General features: G+C 35.5%; 3 protein-coding genes across 3 annotated transcripts; all 3 read right to left on the bottom strand.

Moving 5' to 3' along the window:
* Window positions 1–8: 8 nt before the first annotated feature.
* On the bottom strand, window positions 9–3,343 carry LOC120331552 (uncharacterized). The gene has a single exon (XM_039398648.2). The coding sequence runs from the start codon at window positions 3,225–3,227 to the stop codon at window positions 1,707–1,709; it is 1,521 nt and encodes a 506-aa protein (XP_039254582.2). The 5' UTR covers window positions 3,228–3,343; the 3' UTR covers window positions 9–1,706.
* On the bottom strand, window positions 3,326–8,520 carry LOC120331553 (dual specificity mitogen-activated protein kinase kinase 5-like). The gene has a single exon (XM_039398649.2). It carries the CDS (start codon window positions 8,465–8,467, stop codon window positions 7,109–7,111), a length of 1,359 nt encoding a protein of 452 aa, XP_039254583.2. The 5' UTR covers window positions 8,468–8,520; the 3' UTR covers window positions 3,326–7,108.
* A 638-nt stretch (window positions 8,521–9,158) lies between these two features.
* On the bottom strand, window positions 9,159–13,996 carry LOC120331557 (ubiquitin-conjugating enzyme E2 Q2-like). The gene has a single exon (XM_078113620.1). The coding sequence runs from the start codon at window positions 13,939–13,941 to the stop codon at window positions 12,835–12,837; it is 1,107 nt and encodes a 368-aa protein (XP_077969746.1). The 5' UTR covers window positions 13,942–13,996; the 3' UTR covers window positions 9,159–12,834.
* Window positions 13,997–14,982: the final 986 nt, after the last annotated feature.

The raw sequence follows: 14,982 nt of genomic DNA, 5'->3' as shown, positions 1-14,982 counted from the left end.
AGAGTAAATCTAGGAAAATGTGGCATATTTAGACAAGCATTAGAAGAATATGGTTGCATGAATATTCGGTAACAATAAAAATATTTATTAAGGGTTTTATTTATCAATAAAAAGAAATTTGACTGGTAATGGAGAATCTAGACTCCAGATTCAAACACTAAGGATATCAAATAAGAATATCAAAGTAGGATAGGATTTATATATTTATCCCGGGAAGAGGAAAGTGATAAGATATAAGACAGCTCACTCATATTCAGTACCAGCGCATATCGGGCATGAAGCCAGTTCGTTGTTTCAGATGCATAACTTGAGAAATAAAAAATTTTAGAATATGTAATCCTTCTATTTAATAGAGTGCTAAGCAAACTTGTTGCCCTTTGAATCTTTATTAAAATACCTTAAGTCTATTTTATATCACTATGAAGTATAAAATTACGATTCCGGCTAAGTTGAATATGGAAAATCATGTCTTATCTTGAGCCTTACATTTGGTAACTAACTAAGTGATGAACAAAATAAATACAAGTGTAAAAAAAATACAATGCATCATTAATGACATAAATTAGGTAAACAAGGTTTTAAAGTTATTGTTTGCTTTATATCCAACATTAAACCAGTATTTCTCAAGTTTTTTTATAATGTACTACACGATTATAAATTAATCAAAATCCATTTTTAAAAAATCGCTTTTCTCTTCGAATACTGGACCAATTGCTTTGATATTTTCAGTGGTTAAAGATAAAATTTTTCTCCAGAAGGCTATTACTTTTTTTTTCGCTATGACGTCATCAAAATTATTGCCACTGGGTGGCGCTACGTGTCCATATATTTGAGCATAGCTCTCTTGTTTATTTCATATTTGTATTGAAGAGTTGGTCAATAGCAATCGTACATGTGGGAAGTATCATAAAAAGAAATTGGTGCTCCCGAAGTATGCGAACCAAGATGGCGGACATCGGAACGTAACATGGGTAACAGGTTAGGGTTAGGCGATAATTTTTTTCCAATTTTCCTTATTTTAGTCCTATTATCAGTTCGAAGACTAGCCAAGAGCCTCCCGTAGTATTTATACCTAAAATTATGGCCTAACCCTAACCTAGTACACATATTACATTCCGATGTCCGCCATCTTGGTTCGCATACTTCGGGAGCCCCAAGAAATTTATACCCTAACCCCAGGAAAATTTCATTCACTTCGTTCACTTTTATCAAAAAAATGTGGTAATATGCAATCATAGCAGCAAGATGCATAAGATAATTCAAAGAAGTAAATCTGCAAACAAATCTTCTGACTGTGATGGAGGAATACTAAGACCCGAAAACAGTTAATCAATTTGATATTTTCTGTCTCCTGTGATAAAAACTTCAGTCAGTCAGCTAATTTTGTGAACATTGAAGGCATAAGCATTACATACCGCCTACTATTTGAGCTTATCCTTAGGTCGCGAGATTTCAAAAAATTTGTTTTTTAAAAAATTTAAGTCGCCTTTACACAGCATTGGGCAAAGCATTCCCAAAATAAAATGATAAAAATTGTACAAGTGAATAAAATAAGGTTCCAACATGACACAATAATATGGAATATTTCTGTTAATTTGAAAACCTGACGTCATGATTATTTATTGATATGGCCGCAGCAGGTTATGAACCGCTGCTATAGATCCTTGTTCAGATAAATGACATGAAACAAAATCGAACGAGTATTATCATGTATTATTATTATTAGGCCCATTAGACGGTCCATTATTATTATTTCCTCCCTCAGGACCATTATTAAATTGAATATTATAGGAGCCTGTACCTGGGTCTTGCTGTAGTTGAAAATTATTTGTCGAAAGTCCAAACGGACGTAAAAACATGTTTCCTAAATCTTTTAAACTAGACATCATTTGTGCTTTTAGTTTTTCGTTTCGTTTTTCTATCTCGCCAGGAATTCGTAAGCAAGCTGAACGAGCGGAATGCAACGAAGGGTCAATCTCTAAAAGTCTTTCGTAATCTTTTAATGCTTCTTCATATTTTTCAAGTTTTTCGTAAAGTTGCGCTCGTCTTAAAATCGCTTTAACATAAGTAGAATGAAGTTCGATAGCTTTTGAACAATCGGCTATAGCAAGTTCAGTTTTTTCTAATTTAACCAGGCAAGCGGAACGATTCGAAAACATTACAGAGCGTTCTTTTTCGAAACGTTTAGGACAAATTTTCATTGCTTCCGTGTAAAGTCTTTCTGCTTCGTTAGAATCCCCATTCTTGTAAAATTCATTTCCTTCATCTTTCAGCTTCTTCGCTTCCAATTTCCTTTCATTCAATTCTTCTTCAGTTAGTGATGACTCGTCTTCAGAACTTTCATCGTCCGAGTCCGCAACACCACATGCTCCTTGCACCACATTTTCATCATTTTTCGAAGAATTTATGTCTCCTTCCACCACTTTTTCAAGATTTTCCGCAGGTTTTCTGTCATTTTCACTACCAGATACTCCTTGCACCACTTTTTCATCATTTTCCAAAGAATTTACGTCTCCTTCCACCACTTTTTCAATATTTTCCGCAGGTTTTCCATCATCTTCACTACCAGATACTCCTTGCACTACTTTTTCATCATTTTCCAGAGAATTTACATCTCCTTCCACCACTTTTTTATCTTTTTCCATAGAATTTATATCTCCTCCCTTACTACTAAATGCTCCCTCCCCCCCTTTTTCTAGATTTCCACCTTCCTTTCGTTTACCAGCTCCAAGCGAATCTTGTTCCTTAGAAATATCTCCAGGAGCTTCACCATCTAATTTTTTTGACTCAACAGCGCCACTATGTGTATTGTCTCCATTTTCAAATCCAATATCTTCGCCAGGATTTGAAGTTCGTGGACCATTTACTGATGTTGTTTGGCTTATAACACTTTCATCAGAATCAATTATCTTTCCTGAATCATTTTCTGTCATATTCGAGTCACTGGATCCACTTTTTGAAACACTAGGTGTCTCTCTTGGGAAAGCGTCTTCTTTGAGCACCCCATGTACATTTGAAACTTCAGAATCCTTTTTCAATACTTCAGAATTTGAATCAATAACTGAATCATGTTTCACTTTATATTTTTGATTCAAATCAGACATTAATTGTCCCTCATCTTGTTTATTTTGGTTTTCATTCTTCAACTTGCTGTTCTCCGATGAATCCAACTTCAAAAAATCATCAGTGCATTCGTAAAAAATCTCATTTTCATCATCAGAATCCATTTTTAGTCACGTTGACGAATTTCTTTACTCCCCAAATTTTTCGTATTTAAATTGAGTGTATGCGGACACTTATTTTGCTAATTAATTAATTAAAAGACCTATAATTCAAATATACAGTGATATTTAATAACAATATTTTTAAAATAATAAAAAATTAGGTATAGTTATATATATAGTAACATTTAATCTGCATGGAATCGAAAATACAAAAATTGGCAGCATAATCTCAATCTAAATTAAGGCATAATAATGCTGCTAGACAATAACACTTGTTTCAACCCTGTTTAATAATGAGAGCATGAGAAAACAATATTGTTATGCACCAGGGCTTAAAGCCTGGAGATTTTTGTTTAATTTTGTTGATCTAATCATTTTTTTCATCAAATCACTTAATTCTATAATATTAAACATTACGGAATTGAATTTTCTAATTGAGTGGTCCAGAGAAAAGCTGCGGATTCAAAAAAAAAATTCAATTGACTTTGATTCTGTGGCACAGATTGTAACGAAATTTTGAGACCAACTCCATGGGCGAAACCACAGGTCGCACTTTTATTAAACATAGGGTACTCCCGTAGTATGTGTACCAGGTTAGAGTTAAGCCATAAATTTATTCTGATTTTCCTTATTTTAGTTCGGGAACTGTCTGTGTTAGCCAATTGAATATACCCCTCAACTCAAAACACTAAGAAAATTAAATATTGATAAAAATTTTGAGATGTATAAGCCTTCTTCGACGAACTTCTTTAAGAACGGCCGATAAACTTAGCTTCAAGAATTTTGAATTTTCGATTTTGAATCCCAATATTGGGTTGGGTCACTTGAAATACTACCTCGGTCATACCCCAGTGACCCCAATCCCACCACCCTGGTTCAAAGTACAGTTCAATAAAGTTGTTTTAATTCTTGTTACACTATATTAGCAGTTAATCTACTAACACAGTGGTAAGGAGAAATAACCCATATCTTTTCTCCTAGTAAGCGGAATAGTAGTGAAATTAACCAGTGGCCCCCGAAGCTGATTGACCGGAGACCAAAAATAGAAGTGGGAGGACATTCGCGAGTAAGGATACAATGTAATGCAGGGGTAGGCAATTTCTCTAGTCGGCGGGACAAATGTGGGAAAATGAAGTTCTCGGCGGGCCGGATTATAACATGAATAGGATTCAATATCTTAATCACATATTTATTCGCTAATGCAAGAAAGAAAATTATAAAACGCGTTTAAAGTAAAGTTTAAACTACAAAAAAAATAAAGACCAAACAACACATAATGAATTTATCATAATGTACCAAAAGTGTAATAATGTAATATCATAGTGTACTGATGCACAGTCAGCGAGCCGGTCAAAATTTCGTTGCGGGCCGTATGTTGCCCACCCCTGATGTAATGTAATCCTAATACTGTACTCATAATTAAGATACCGGTATATTTGGATTGTTAAAACTGTGATAATCACCTAAAAAAACAGCGGTATTTAGAACACAAAAAAGCAGAAGCAATAATTGTTAAACTGTATCACTTAAGATCCACGGACAATTTAAATCGTTCTGTGGACTGTAATTGGCCCGTGTGCTGCGGTTTGGAAACCACTGGATTGAATGCTACTCTAATCAACCACAAATCATTGTTAAAATAAAATTTGGCATGTCAAAATCATAAGAAAAACTACTCAACAAAACAATTTTTGGTGCTCCCGAAGTATGCGAACCAAGATGACGGACATCGGAACGTAACATGGGTAACAGGTTAGGGTTAGTCGATAGTTTTTTCCAATTTTGCTTATTTTAGTCCTATTATCAGTTCGAAGACTAGCCAAGAGCCTCCCGTAGTATTTATACCTAAAATTATGGCCTAACCCTAACCTAGTACACATATTACATTCCGATGTCCGCCATCTTGGTTCGCATACTTCGGGAGCCCCCAATTTTTGATTTGACTTCTACTTTTACTGCGAAAAATTTGCCATATTTTATATGAAATGATCAACTTTAAATTTTATAAGTTGAATTTGGCATACAATGTTTTAAGGCAAAATAAAATCATTCAAATTGAAAGTAATTTTATACATCATTCTAGAACATGACCTAGCATATTTTAAGGCAAAATAAATTCATTAATAAAGCATTAAAATGAAAAAGTAATTCTGAACATAATTTTTAGAACAATAATAAATTTTAATATCATTGTATACTTTCCTATTCGCATATGACAACGAAAATAAAATTAAAAAATACATTATTTAAATTAGGGTAAAATATTAAAAATTGAATTCATAAAAGGGCACTATAATCTAAGCTGCAACTCAAACACTTTAAAATATATTACAAAAAAATTATAATTGTTGTCCAAAATTCATTCATAGTGTTTATTTTGATAATTTCAAATCTGTCAAGTTACTAAAGAGGGGGAGAGATGGAATAAATTATCGGCGGTGATTAGTTGAGCTTGACGGTGTGGCGCATCGTGTTGAGTGTTAGGGATACGCTTGCCGGCGCATCTCTGATTACCCTGCTTGATTCGAACGTTCGAATTCTGTGGGGGGATTCAGAGCAAAAAAACAAACGAAAATATAGAAAAAGTGATTGTATAGCAAATATACAGCAAGTGCATATATGATGACTTAGTATGCGAGGTGATAACCTAACTTATCCTAACCTGAAACTGTCATGTCATTCTACTACTACTGAACAGAGCCCAAAAAACAGATCAGAAAATAAAATAGTGTCTAATGTCTGTCTTATGTTAGGTCCCCATTTCTCAACCAATGAGCTATGGCCCACTCCTTGGCCGCAGAAAGATTTCGAGTTAGGCCACAAAACAACCAAAAATTGATAATCTGATTTGTGTCACTATTGTTAATTTTAATTGTAGTACCAATGATTGATCGTGCTGTTTTCTGCTACTGAATGGTATATGTCATTCTAATTATTAAATTGAAATTATCCATTTTTGCAAAAAAAATTCGTTTTATTCTCGTAGTTTTTCATTTGCAATAAAAAGTTGATGGACCACATGAATTTTAGGTTTCCCTATATTTGAACCCATAATTTGAACCCATAATTTGAACCCACGACAATTGCACCTGCATACTATTGCACCTATGGAAATATTTTTCGTTTTATGGATATTTGAACCCATACTAACCCTAACCCATGGGTTTTAGCACCCGCATATAGATTGAACCTGCCGCGGATGAAAATGTATGGGTTCAAATGTGCTGTCATCGAATTTTAGGCAAAGAAAATGGGCCACAAAAAAAGGTTGAGAACCACTTTTCAACCTTATCTAAGAAAATAAATCAGAAAATTAGTGGGGAAAATGACTTATATTAGATCAGATCAGGGTAAGTTAGGTTATCGTCCCGCCTTCAAACCTAGTCTAAGAGAAAAAAAAAGTCGAAGAAAATTAGGAGGCTAAAACAAGCTAATTTTACTTTATGAAATTTGCATAATCATGAAGAGACTCTGAGTAAAAATTTTTTAAGAACTCTGATAAAATAATAATCTTGAGAGAATTTGCTCGTTGTGATGTACGCTCACTCGGTAGGAAAAATGACTCATATCTGAGCAAAATTATGAGCGACAACAAATGCCAAAACCTAATGAGCAAAAATAGCAAAAAAAAATAATTCTGATTTTCTGAATTTTGAAAAAGGCCTTTGTTTTTTTTTTAATCAAAATATCCTGACCAGTGGTTCTTTTTAGCAACAGAGCCAGGGTTCAAACCGCCGCAGAAAGAATAGTTGAGAATTGCCGATCATGACAGCTTTGAACATAAATCCTACTTTATACCAAAATTATAAAAAATGAGAAACAAATTAAAATCATATTTAAGGTAATCCAGAGAAAACTAGTAAAAAAAATATCATCGTGCAACTTTACTTTGATTTTGCTTTATTCTGCTCAACCCAATTGGCAATGACTTGATCTTCGTGGTCGAGAATTTGACTGATTTGAAGAAATGAATGTTGGGACAAAACATCAGGAGACGGGCGAGATTTCGCTTCTTTTTGTAGACAGCCGTTAACGAAGTCGACAATTTGAGAAGAAAATTTGTCCGTTGGTAATTGTGGTGGGGCTGCGTTTACGATACATTGTAAAATTTCCATTGGTACCACCCCTCCTGAGCTGCGAATTTTCATAGCTAATTCTGGGTAGGGGTATTCCCCTGTTGCCATTTCACATATGGATAACCCTAAGCTCCAAATGTCCGAGTAAAAAGTATAATCAAAACCTTCGACCCTTTCGGGAGCCATGTAGGCGTTCGTACCGATATAAGTTTTAGCAATTGAGTTCACAAGCTGACGGCTGACGCCAAAATCGCATAATTTTACTTGTCCGTTACTGTTCACCAACATATTTGAAGGCTTCACGTCTCTATGCATTATTTTTCTCCCCCATAAAAATTTTAACCCCGATACTACCCGGTGAGCGATACGCTTTAGAACAACTTCTGGTATCTTCCCAAAACGGTCCAATGAACCTCCGTCCATGAATTCAGTGCATAAAAATATTTTATTTTCGTGCGAAAAAGCCCCATAAAAGTCTATAATCTGCGGGGAACTATTACATTGGCTTAAAATTTCCAATTCTGACTTTATTCGGTTCTGTTCTTCGCCTGTTAAATCAATTCCAATAGACTTAACAGCCATCACAATCCTCGACGCTTTGTGAATTACTTTGTAGACAATTCCGCTGTTTCCATTTCCCAATGTTTCTACGTAAGATAATGCTCGACTGGACAGCCCCTCCATTTCATGAAGCTCTTTTTTATTTTCATTTATACCCTCAGTATCTGATTCCGGAATTCTGTATTGTTGCTGGTAGTTTTGTTCGGCAGCAGTTGCGCTTGATTGGGTCTGTAATTTTGAAGAATTTGAGGTTGATTGTTGTGTCGAGGAAACAGCATTCTGCGCGATGAGTCGTTTTGACGGCGCAATTTCAAGCTTGAGACCAAATTTGTTACGATTCCCGGGGTTTTTGCAAAGTTTTGGACGAATAGTTATTCTCTCTTCATCTTGGCTTCGATAAAATTCAATCATTGAGTCCAGATCGCCTTGATTTTTCACCGTTATTATATCTTCCTCCTCATCAGCGTACTCAAACGCTGACACAATCAATTGGTCATCACTGGCTTGATAAATCGCATCAAGAAAATCACTGAACGTAACATTCTCCGGTGATTCAACGATCCAATCAATTTGCTTTCCATCTCTAAACGAAATCCTTATCAACATTATCAATATTACTGGTAGATTAGATAATTCATATCATCTTAAAAATAGAAGATAAATACATATATAAAAATATAATTTCTAGTGAGCAATGTAAGTTATATAATTCGGCGCTCCAGAAGTGTGTGTACCAATATGAAGGTAACTAGTTTTGTTCGCCTACTTTACATCAAGTTGTGTAAAAGGACTGAAACCTATGAGCAGGAGGTATATTCACTCGGCTTACACAGACAGTCCTTGAACTCGTAATAGAACTAAAATAAAGAAAATCGAAATAAAATTATGGCCTAACCCTAACCTGGTACACACATTACAGAAATACCGATAATTCATACGGTAAACTGTCTTGAAGCCAGTTTCAGTAATTCCAAACTTTTCAAATTAGATATTAGAACCTTGCTTGGTAACAAGCTTTGGTACTCTGCAACTACCCTTACCCAGTAAAAATGGATAATTCTCGTTTTCTCGTAATTTGTGCTCGAGTGGTGTTTTTTTACTGGTTGGAAAAAAGAAACTTGACTTGAATACAACAGATATTCCTTGAGCCTCTGGATTGATTCATTGAGATTCCAGTCCAATAAAAAGATTGATAACTACTGCTCTGTGATGGACTTCCAATATTGAAGAAGAACTGATAGTCCATATATACGGTAGTTTTAACTTTATTACTAACTCTAAATTCTAATTTAGGGAATCTAAATTGAAAAGACATTTACACAATTAAAACACACAATACTGAAATAGCATATCGGCAAAAATTATAGCAAATAATAAGGAAATAGACTACCCTGGAACAATTTAAACCCATATCCCCCTGTGAATTAATGAAGCGTGCCCAGTCGGAACAATCTTATCCCAAAGGAAGAGTACCAATGCTGCCAGTTTGTGCTTGAATGAATTTTAACAAGGATGAAGTCACATTGTACTAAAGTAAACTTAGACCATACAATGAGCGGAATGTTCAAAAATCCTAAAATGATTTTGTTATGAAGTCATTTTTCAATATATCTTGATAACCAGGTTTGTTTTATTATAATCAGTGTTTACCTCATTAATATGCCTGCAAACAAACTACATAAGGCATCGATAATTTCCCTTCGCAATTTTTTTCTTTTTATAAGGAAATTTGCCCAAAGTAAAATCATGCGCACTCAGTCGGAAATATGGGGAAATCAATCTATTAGCAAGAGATGGACGACTCTTAAAGTGACAAAAGCTGACTGTGAAAGAATGAAGATAAAATAGAGCAATGGAAGTATTACATCAGCATGAATAAAGACAAGTCACAAGACAAATAAAAAATATTGTTTTTCACACTTTTGTCACTCTGAACAAGGCTTAGACAAGCAACCACTGTTATGTAGGGGCTATAATGAATTCAGGAGCCAGGGACTTACCCAGGGGGGGATGGAGGTTTGTAGGTTTCTCCCCCCCCCCCCCCCCCTCCGCCATTTCAAAAGGGAAAAAAAAAGATTCTGTATTATACATAGTAATTTTTTTGCTTGAAACGCTTTTTAAACTTCCATGTTTCCGAGCCAGCCAGCTGCTACAGTCTAACTTGGCAATTGGAATAGGAGAAAGGGTCCGAAGTTTAGAGTTATATCAAATTATCACAAATATTGAATTTTATCAAATAAAATTTGGCAAATATGATCTAATTGGGGTAATTTATTTGGACTCAGATATTAAACATGTTATTTTTCCCTAAAAAATGACAAAAAAGTGTAAGTAAAATGATAGCCGTTCAAAGAAATGTTTTTAAAAAAATATACAATAAGCAAATTAACACAGATCACTTTCTCAAGAGTCCCCAAGACGAATTGAAATTTTCAGGTCTCAGTAATCAATTTAAAAATAAAAATAATAGAAATATCAAAAACATTACTTGAAAAAGCAGCAAAAAAAATGAGAAATATAAGCAGTGATGCATATCATGTCAACAGTCACGCATGAATTATCAAAATGACAAATTACTGATTTCAGTAGTATTCACAAGAATAAAGGATAAGATGGGTTTTTAATATTTACCATGGAGGGGATGAAATTAAATAAGTAGACTTATCCCTATGGCCTTAATCATTCACGCATGAGCCAACTCATTCATGCATGACCAAACTCATTTAGGCATGACCTAACTCGTTCATGCACAAACATATCAATTGGAAAATACTGTTTTGCCACCTGCAGTATCAAAACGAAGGGAAAAAATAAAAATGTCTTGAATATAGCTTATAAAATTTACAGAAAAAAAGCGATGAGCATAAGAAAAAAGACGAACACACAAAACTGAGCAAAATAAAAACTCTGTGTGATTCTGCTGAATTATACAACTAGCATATGTTTCAAATGCTGCAAGGACGGAGATATTTAAATGCATCGAGTGATAAATCTGCTTAAACTCTTTTATATTATCTAAACCAGGGGTGGGCCAAATGCGGCCCGCAAGGAAAAATTGTGCGGCCCGTGAAGAATTAACAATTCTAAATGGTGTGCCCGCAAAACGAGTATTCATCCTCCGTCGTCGCAAAGCCTATACCAGTCCTTTTAGCAAAACAAGCTAGCGAAATTCTGTTGCAAAATACACGATATAGGTCCTATTACAAAAACGTGTTTCTCACTGAATGGGTTTAAAGTCGGTGTGACAATAAAGTCAAATGTGCGTTTCAACTCACTATTTGTGCAAGAATCCCTAGTAATGCCGTAAGATCACTAGCAAAAATAAACGATTTTTGTGCTTGCAACTACTGGAAAGTCTAAATTAAATAAAAGTTCGCCCGCAGATTCACCCAGTTAATTGTATTTGGCCCGCTAATGAAAAAGGTTGCACACCCCCGATCTAAACCAGTGGTTTCCAAAGCTGATTGACCGCGGCCAAAATTAGAGACGGAAGGATATTCACAGGCCGAAATAGAAAAACGCCCGCAAGGGGTGATACTGGCTCTGTTACTTATAATTAATTGGAAAGTGTAATTGAATTGTCACGAATATACATGTGCTTAATCGTCTAATCCGAGAGCGTCCATGTCTTCTAATTCTTCATCTGAACTCTCTTCGTCCGTATTATTATTAATATCCATGTCGGTTATGTCTATATCGAAAGTTAATTTTTCCACCTCCCCAGGGATTTTTACTCCAAATTTTTTGCATAATTCTTTTAATAATAATAATGATGTAACAATTGGCGGTATCCAGAACGTAAAAACAGAAAGTGTTCAATTATTTCACTTGAGTTCAGCGGGCCATGTTAAATCGATACTAGGGCCGTAATTGGCCTGCTGACTGCGGTTCGGGAACCACTGATCTTAATAACAGAGTGTGACCCCTACTTCAAATAAATTTGTAAGAAAAGCAATATCTTGCCCATAATTTTTCAATTAACAACAGTATAATAAGCTTCCATCTCATCAAAGCATTATCAACAAAAAAAAAGAGGATAAAATTTTGACTCAAATATGGCACTGATAGTCATGAGTCTAGCCAACTGATTTCAACCAAACCAAGAAATCAAAAACAAGCGGCATCAGTACGTTCACATTAGGATCAAAATATTTGGACAAGTGTTACATCATATCAGGTTAATCAAATCTTTTATGCCAAATTCAATACACACAACATACTTGAATGTCGTACATAAAAATAATATACTGTGATTCAAGAGTCTTGCTGCATACTAACAAAAATAAATTTAACACAAATAAGAAATAAATTGACAAGAAAACTTCTCTATTCATCCTAGTTTCATTACTCGATAACGTTATTTCCCAGGGTGTTTTAACTTTGTTGAGCTTGAATTGTTCGGACATAATGGGATTTGGAATCTACCAATCAAAACAACACCATATATACCACTGGAATGATAAACAGTGAGCCATGAGTGCTAAAAGCCTTCGTAAGAGAGCCATAACAGGTTGGGAACCACTGTGCTACAGCATCTTTACAAATCGCATATCCAATGCAATAGCACAAAGCCACAAAGGAAGGGATAGGGAGTTCGTCTCGCGTAACCCCAACTGATTCAAAACACACAACAACATTGAAATGTCGTATAAAAATAATATACTGTGATTCAAGAGGGTTGATGCATACTAACAAAAATGCATTACTGTAGAGTAATTTCATTCTTACTATAGTACCCTTGCATTGCACGCACACAGATCCATCCCCTTAAAGACACAAAGGAAGCGTAGGGAGTTAGTCTCGCGTAACCCCAACTGATAGTAAAATAATTTTATTGAAATTACAATCTTTTGGACTTAATTTTTCCCCCCATGATCCAGCGGCCATTCTGTGTTGAATATTTATATAAAAAATTATATTTCTTTTAATTACCATGGCAACTGTAAAAAAATCACATAAAAAATTCCTCTATATTACCCATCTGCTTTTGGTGGCGTTGACCAACCATTCTGTTCATGAATTTGCACAAGTTTTTGAAATGAAAGAACCGCTCTTGCGTAACTGAATGCATCTGGTCGAGCTCCAAAATTGATTCTCGTTCGTCCTTTCGAGAGCGTCGCGATAATTTGCATAATTAGTGATTCGACAGAATAAGCGCTACTCCACCCTTGTTTGGTTAAGAGCTCCATGCAAATTGCACCTCCCCCAAAAACGTAGCCACCATGCAAAACAGGTTTCACTACACGTACAAACGGTGGATCGAACGGATAATTATCTTTAAAAGTGACTTGTAATACTATAGAACCATCACTGCCCTTGTCTTTAAGTTTTTTTAGGTCGCTGTACAAAGTGCTGTCACGATCTATTTGTAAAATATGGACATTCCATTCATATAAACTGTCATCAATTAGTTCGACAGTATAATGTTTATTTTTGAAGCTATCCGATTTATATATTGCGCGTAAGTCTTTTAGAATTCTATCGGAAGCTTGCACTGACCCTGTCACACTACCAGTAATATAAGCTTTCTGTTGATTCGATTTGATTTTTTCCAGCTTAACCAAATCACTGTCAGCGATTCCGCTGTCTTCCATCTTTTTTCGTTCGGCTTCACTGACAACGTGAACGTCTAATCCGAGAGCGTCCATGTCTTCTAATTCTTCATCTGAACTATCTTCGTCCGTATTATTATTAATATCCATGTCGGTTATGTCTATATCGAAAGTTAATTTTTCCACCTCCCCAGGGATTTTTACTCCAAATTTTTTGCATAATTCTTTTAAAATATACTCCACTCCTTGTTGGATCATATTTCTCGGTTTTAGCGTCATCTCTGACAACGATTCGAGAGTTTCTGTGACAAATTGGTTATCGGACTCAGAGTACCACATAGGCTGTACCGGTTCGGATATTTCCGAAATGTTACAATTCAGAACGAACTTTTCATCGCTCTTGCCGACAAAATGAAAACATATTTCATCAGCTGTGTAGTTGACGACTCTCAATCTGGAATGTGATTTAGGGAAAAGTTTGCTGATATATTCCGACTCACTTTTGACACTTTGCAAGCTTTTAGCCATGTTTGTTGCTTTATATATCCATTAGGTAGAGCTAATTCTGCTAAAGAACCTATAACAACCTGGAAATATAACATTTGATTTATAACGATAGGATTTACATATTTATCCCGGGGAAGGAAAGCCAATAAGACACTTATTCTTATGGCCTCTTGTTCGGTTACCCGTTCATGTCAAATATGGGATTGGTTAGCCAGTTATTTGTTTTCAGATACATGACGAGTAGCTAGACCAGTGGACAAGCGGAAGGGTACACAAAAGTTCAATACATTTTTGTTTCTTTCTGGCCCAAGCCTGTTTGGGTCTGGTATAGTACCACATTTACTTCTAGTTCAGTAGTTGGCCTGGCTCAACAATTTTTGCATATTTGATTCCTAACCTCACCTTGACTGCGTCATTCAAAAATTATGTCATTCCGAATTAAGAGTTACGTGATAGGGGCCACCAAAATATATACATGGTCGTCCAAAACGATGGATACCATGGCCGATACGGCCAAATCTAAGGCGACTGACTTTTTAGCTGCCACAAACCAATGATGAGCTGCCGTTACCGTGACAGCAAATTGAAAACCAAAACAGGTAAAATTTTGCTGCCGTAACCCCGGCAGGTGGGCCGTACTGTCCCTTATGGTGACAAATATTGGGTAAGTTGGAACGTTTTTCTTATGGATACAGTTTTGATGGATTTGGGGTTTGATGGATCAATTAAAATCTGGTACATTGATCTGTGAATATACCGTTAATACTGATTACTGAATAGCGCTATAAAACCATGGCAAGAGCTGCCACGGTTCGTTCGTGGCAGGAGCTGCCATGAAGTGGTAAGAACTGCGCCTCTAGGCAGATGGGGGTCGGAAATAACACATGCAAAAATCATTATTCCACGCACACTGGAAGTACTTGTGGTACTAAACTATACCAGACCCGTCTGTTTAACTAGGTTGGTGTTTTTTAGTGTGTGTGTGTGTGTGGTGAGCGGACACATGATATTTTTAAACTTTTCAAATGTTTAAAACTTTTTCAAAAGTTTAGCTCACTGTCC

This window comes from Styela clava, chromosome 6 (assembly GCF_964204865.1).
Source record: "Styela clava chromosome 6, kaStyClav1.hap1.2, whole genome shotgun sequence".
Taxonomy (NCBI): domain Eukaryota; kingdom Metazoa; phylum Chordata; class Ascidiacea; order Stolidobranchia; family Styelidae; genus Styela; species Styela clava.
The sequence above is the reverse complement of the archived record's forward strand: the minus strand, read 5'-3'. Positions and strand labels throughout refer to the sequence as shown.

What these genes read in the sequence shown, in the direction of transcription:
- LOC120331552 (XM_039398648.2), bottom strand. Translation starts at nt 3,227, where the DNA reads ATGGATTCTGATGATGAAAATGAGATTTTTTACGAATGCACTGATGAT.
- LOC120331553 (XM_039398649.2), bottom strand. Translation starts at nt 8,467, where the DNA reads ATGTTGATAAGGATTTCGTTTAGAGATGGAAAGCAAATTGATTGGATC.
- LOC120331557 (XM_078113620.1), bottom strand. Translation starts at nt 13,941, where the DNA reads ATGGCTAAAAGCTTGCAAAGTGTCAAAAGTGAGTCGGAATATATCAGC.